General features: G+C 38.5%; 1 protein-coding gene across 1 annotated transcript; it reads right to left on the minus strand.

The window, feature by feature from the left end:
* Positions 1-2,643: 2,643 nt before the first annotated feature.
* On the minus strand, positions 2,644-5,904 carry LOC147929549 (putative two-component response regulator ARR21). Its single transcript, XM_087482700.1, has 9 exons — positions 5,715-5,904; positions 5,291-5,470; positions 4,786-5,186; positions 4,577-4,653; positions 3,604-4,326; positions 3,458-3,499; positions 3,216-3,329; positions 3,052-3,102; positions 2,644-2,941 (listed from the first exon to the last, which is right to left on the minus strand). Exons 4-9 carry the CDS (start codon positions 4,622-4,624, stop codon positions 2,888-2,890), a joined length of 1,032 nt encoding a protein of 343 aa, XP_087338826.1. The 5' UTR covers positions 4,625-4,653; positions 4,786-5,186; positions 5,291-5,470; positions 5,715-5,904; the 3' UTR covers positions 2,644-2,887.
* Between the last annotated feature and the right edge of the window lie 300 nt (positions 5,905-6,204).

A 6,204-nucleotide genomic window follows, 5' to 3' on the forward strand; every position in this document is an offset into this window, starting at 1 on the left:
TAGTGGCAGAGAGCCTTGGAGGGGGGCTTGTGTGGCCTTTGTGGCGGACTTTTGAGTCGTTGCGTCGTGTGTGGCGGTCTTTTGCGTTATTGTGTGGCATTTGTGGCGGGCTGTTTAGCCATTGTGTGACCTTTGTGGCGGGCTGTTAGCCAAAGTGTGGCCTTTGTGGCGGGCTGTTTAGCCATTGTGTGGCCTATGTGACGGGCTGTTTAGCCATTGTGTGGCCTTTGTGGCGGGCTGTTTAACCATTGTGTGGCCTTTGTGGCGGGCTGTTTAGCCAGAGTGTGGCCTTTGTGGCGGGCTGTTTAGCCAGAGTGCCTGTTGAGGCGGTCCTTTGGGACAGATAGTCTTTGTGACGGTCCTTCGGGACGAGTGGCCTTGGTGGCGGTCCTTTTTAGGACATTTTTTTGGCCTTGGTGGCGGTCCTTTTTAGGACATTTGTTTGGCCTTGGTGGCGGTCCTGTTTAGGACATTTGTTTCGCCTTGGTGGCGTTCCTATTTAGGACATTTGTTTGGCCTTTGTGGCGGCCCGTTGGGCAGTGAGATGATCTTTGTGTGGTCATGAGGTATTCTAGTGAGGGGATATGTGGTTGGTAGGACATCGTGTTGTCTTACGCGAGCCACGGGAAGGAAACCTGGATAGGGACAGGACTCAGACGTGTTAAGAATTGTTTGCTCGCGACTCTTGGGGGACTTAGGTCCTCCTAGTACCATCATATTCTAAGACTTTGTGGCTTGGGAGTATGGCTGGTATGTCGGCTTTGGATGACGATCCGGGGGCGCGCTGTAGGGTGGCAACCCGAGAGACGAGTATTGGACTCCCTTATATATATTATGGCATGCGGGCTTAGGCCCGATGAGGAGCCAATATTATGGCATGCAGACGTCTGTCTGATGAGGAGCCGATAAAAACTCAAGGTTTAGGCCTGTGAGTAAAAAGGAGAGTCCAAAAGTCGAGAGCAAATGATGCCTGGAGCGTGAGTCTATCGCCTAGAGGTGACCTTCTGTAGATCGGTCGTAGGAGTGCGGGCCGTGGAGACGGTAGCACAGGAGTCCTTGGCTGAGTGTTGTTTGAGATTCGAGGACGAATCTAAATTGGTGGGGGAATATTGTAACATCCGTGAACCGTAATTCCGGTTTGGGATGTGCATCGGTCGATGCTGGAGGAGCATCGGTCGATGCTGACTCAATTTCCTGCATTTTGACTTAAGTTAAACGCTGCGTTTTGGGGAAAAAGGGAAAATAAAACCCTTAAGTCGTTCCTTTTGTCTCATTAGATGACTTTAGCCGTTTTTGAGAGAAAATAAGGGAGAAAAAGTGTTCTTGAGCGTTCTTGAGGTTTTTGGGAGATTTCAAGCTGTTCCTGTAGAGATCTGTAGCTGGAATCGTTGTAGGAGCTTCCTAGGAACGTTTTCTTCCTGTGTTTGGGTTGGATTCCTTCTGTGGCAAAGGTAAGTGCATGACCATGGCTTATCTAAGCTGGAGATTACTCTGATCTGTTTGTTTCTTTGTTGTTAGGCTTGCTAGTATGTTATTTGAGGCATTAGGAAGCTTTTTTGCGGCTTGGGATCGATTCTTGTGGTTACAGGAACGAAGATCCGGCGAGAAGCTTTGGGAAAAACAATGCTCGACATGAACATCGGTCGATGCACTATGTGCGTCGGTCGATGCTAGTGCGAGGACGGCGCGGTTTGACCTAGGAGCATCGGTCGATGCCATGTGGGGGCATCGGTTGGTGCAATTAGGGTTTCTGCGTGATGTCGAGCATGTGTCGATCGATGCAAGTGGAAGCATCGGTCGATGCAAGTGAACCTGGTATCGATCGATGCATATCTTGTGTCAGTCGATGCTGGTCCCTGATGGTGTCGGTCGATGCAATCTTGTGTCGGTCGATGCAGAGCCTGGTTTGGTTGTTGATTGTTGTTTGATGGTTAGAGTATCTATATTGCTTGTGTGTATAGCCCAATAGATAGGAGGATTGCCTTACTGAGTGTTTATAAAATACTCATGCATTGCAATTTGTGTTTGTGATGCAGGTAAAGGCAAAGTGTGATCGTGCAATCAAGGCTATGAAGAGAATGTTCTAGTGATTCGCTTGCTTGTCTGGCTTCTATTAGGTTGCTAGAATTGAATCCTAAAATGTTGTTTAGGATTGCTGGTTCTCTGTTTTATGTTGTTTGGATCATTTGTTTATGATTTGGTTTAATATTGGTTATTGGAATGGTTATGATTTGTTTATGGGATTATTATTTGGATATTGGTATCTGTTATTTCCGCTGTTGGTTGTCCTTGTGGCTAGGTGGCTAGTGGGTATGGGACCACTAGTTGTAGTTTATTTATTTATTATTTATTTTTATTAAAAAAACGGGGCAGGTCGTTTCAATATTAATTCTAATCCTTTTATGTTTAGGATTTTTTTAATATTCCTAATAATTATTAAATAAAATGTCTTTTTACACATGTCAAAATATAATCGATATACTTGACACATGTCGCGACTATATGAATAACTAACTTTCAAAACTAAGGTTTATATAATAATATATCTATCCCTTTTAAAATCATTGTAATAATTCATCTTTAGAACATGTAATCTTATGTAGCACAAACACATCACATTTATCTATAATGCGAATAGAAATATATAGTATTTTTATTACACTTTTTTGCTAAAGTATTATTATTATTACATATTGAAAAGTTCTTAATATCTAACTCTAGCTTGTTGAAAAGACATAATATTCCAACACGCCTTAGAAATTTATTACATGTATTACTTCTACGACTTTTTTTCTAAAATATATAATTGTTTAGAAATCTACTAGACAGTTATGGCCCGTTTTGTTTCTTCACCTCGCTTTGAAAACATCAGCTTGGAGAACACTTTTCAATTCATGTCATTGTTGAAGAGAGAGTTCATGAAGTCGTCATCAACCAAATCCTATATAAGAAAAAAAAATAATTAACCAAAAAAAAAGTTTTTAAGACTCATAAAATTCAAATAATATACAAATAGTTTCTTTTAATTTTTGTCGAAGTTATCTCGTTTACCTGCGGATCCAAAAACGACCAATCGCTAATATCTTGATTAGCATCTTGTTCCTAATAAGTCGAGTCCAGGTTGTAGAACAGATTTAAATAATCATTTCATTTATATTAAGTATAATCATAGTTACATGGAAATAGTTTAATTAGAATACTATAATTAAATGTACCTGATTTTGATTAGGTTTCGTGTTGAAACTTGGAGGATTCATCTCCGGAGCGGCAAAAGTGTGATTCGTCGCAGGAGCAGAAAAAGTGTTGACGATTTCTTCATTATAATGACCCTAATTCACAACGAAGTCATATATAAGTGACCAGTAAGCCATACTATTTGAAAGTCTTCACCATATGATTTTCAAACAGGTTCAAATTCGATTTCGTAATAGCTAACATCTCTTAATATGTGAAATACCTCATTTATGTTCACAAATGAAGCCTCTTGTCCTTGTTGCTGCTGCATGCGCACACCAATTTTCAAACACACAATATCACAACAAGCACTTCATGTTTATGTATATAGATCATTGAAAAAATGGGGTGATGAAGACATATATATACCTTGTTGTGATCGAATTGAAAGTTGTTGATGTTGTAAAGAAGCTCATTAGTTTTGCCGAGATCATTGTATACGCTGAGGTCCTCCAGTTGAGGAAGTTCAAGATTTGGCTGTGTAGTTGCATTGGCATGTGGCTCAGGGTTATATGCAGTGTTCTCATTGTTTAAGAACGATTGCATCCCATACGAGAAGTGGCCAAGTCCTGGTTGATTTGGAGTAAAACTTTCAAAGCTACTCATTATGTTATTGTTGAAATTATTAATAGCTGACGGTCCAAGTTTTCCAAACCCATGAACTTGAGATGTTTGGCCGATTTTGTTCGCCATCACAGGTGGTTCAAAAAAGCTTCTTCTTTCCTCGTTTTGAGATGGTTGGTTGGCGAAACTGAGGTTGCCTTGGATGGGTAGCGTCAAATTTGATCCAGATCCAACATGGTGTGTCTCGTAAGTAGATGACCGGTTCATGTAGTTGTAAGGCATCTGGTTGAAACGGACGGGTGGCTCACGTGTGGTGGACAAAAGTCTCGACTGTCCAAAGCCTTGTCCGGGTTTGGAATAGAATGATCTATTGTTAAGACTTGTGTCGCACAAAGAAGTAGAGGGTGTGTATCGGTTGAAGTACAGCTCCTTGATATGAGTCTGTCGAAACATCGAGTCTATGCTTCTAGCTGACATAATGCTCATCAAACCTTGATCCGCCACTTTTCTCAAGAATATCCGATATTTCTGCGGTACCGTAGCAAACGATTTTAAGTTAACTAAAAGTTTAGAATGATACCCAATCTATAGTTTTAAACCTTCGTTAAACAGTGGTAACGAGATCTTACTGTTGACTAAGGATAGGTTCAATTCGGCAAATAAACTCAAAACTTAAAGATTTTGGGCTTAATTAGAGAGGTAAAGTTTTTGTTTGATTCGAGTGAATATATTAGACTTTTTCCATATTTTAAAACATTTTTGAAAAGAGATATCAAACCTGTAAATGGCTGGTAACGTTCTCTCTAGTCAAGTACGATACGTTCATGAACGCTAAGATCTTTTTTGGCACAGCCTCTTTGGAAGATTAGTAAACAAAAATAAAAGATTAGTTAGCATGTGTACGTATATGATATAAACTAAACTGTAAGAAAATAAACAGTGTATCATGTGTTATCAAAAGTTTATAGAAAAAATCAAAACACTTACTATCAAGACCGATATGTCGGATAGCTTGTAGGAATAGGTCGTTGAGACCATCCGTCCACGAAACCTAAGGCTTCTTGGCGGGCTGCGACGGAGACGCACCATCCTCAGTACCACTGTTAGGTTTTCTTTTCCGATTTTTTCTTGAACCATCGGTACTAATTAGACAACTTCCGTTTGTACTGTTCAAGGATCTTGAATCAGCTTTAGATGAGTACTTCTTCCTGGTCTTCAAGACATTAGCTTGTTCAGGAAGCATCTTGATTTGCTGGGGGACACTAATACCTGTGTCGTTGGCCTTGTGGTTGGGCTCATTCCCTAATGTTGACTTACCATTCCTCTTGTAGGATAAAGCAAGTTGGTAAATTTTTGGTAGGTCAGTTGCATGTATGGGTTGGCGTCCGCTGATACAGCTTTTATTGTGAAAGAAATGTAAGGTTAAATATATCTTACAAAAAAAAAAAAAATATTATTCTTTAATTGAAGTTGTAAAGAGAAAAATATATACCAATGACAGGTAAATTTCCAATTTCCTCAGTGATTCGTCTTTTGAGTTGTAGACCGTTCATGCTAAGGATATTATAATCTGTGATTATGAGATCGATATTGTTTCGTTGATGTTTTAGAATAGCCAATGCTTTCGTCGGGTCTTCTTCAGCCATAACTGTGATCTCCATAACCGATGGATCTTAAATCATTTAACCAAAATAAAATTTCATAAGCTAAAATATAATTTCAAAATTTTTAGATATGTGCATGTAATTGGAATTCGAATCTGGAGGATTTGTTGAACAAGAACAAAAAACTCATTCTAGTTGTTTCTCGAAAAAATTGTATATCATGCTAAAATGTAGTAGAAAGAAAAATCTAAATGAAACTACAAACAAAAACTCACTAAACATATCATATATGATATATAATAAGAATCTCACCTCTGTATCTAGAGTACTGTACAAGCATTTGTGAAATAGCACCATAGAAAACAGGATCATCGTCCACAACCAGAACGTTGATTCGCAAGTCAGAGCTTTTGTTGGGGAGAGATTCAGCAAAAGTCATTCTACTAATCCTTGTATGAAGTTTGTTTTTCTCCTTTTTTTATTTATTTATCAAGTCTGTATGAACTATTTAGGTTGCACAAAGCTCAATATATAAAGGCGTGTAAAGTAGACACACAAATGTAACATTTGGCAAAAATGAACTGGTGTATATAAAAGTATTGTTTTTAAAAATAAATCATAATAATATATGATAAATCAAAACTTAATTTTATTTACTATATTAATAATAATATTGAAAATTAAGAAAAGTTGAGAAAAAATAGAAAACATAGATACAATAAAATATTACCGTGTGCTAATTAATGTAAAAAATCTAGGCCAAGTAAGAAAAAATTAATGCTATTAACCAATAAATTTATTA

The sequence above is a fragment of the Camelina sativa genome, chromosome 13 (assembly GCF_030686135.1).
Source record: "Camelina sativa cultivar CO46 ecotype springtype chromosome 13, ASM3068613v1".
In the NCBI taxonomy this organism is placed as follows: Eukaryota; Viridiplantae; Streptophyta; class Magnoliopsida; order Brassicales; family Brassicaceae; genus Camelina; species Camelina sativa.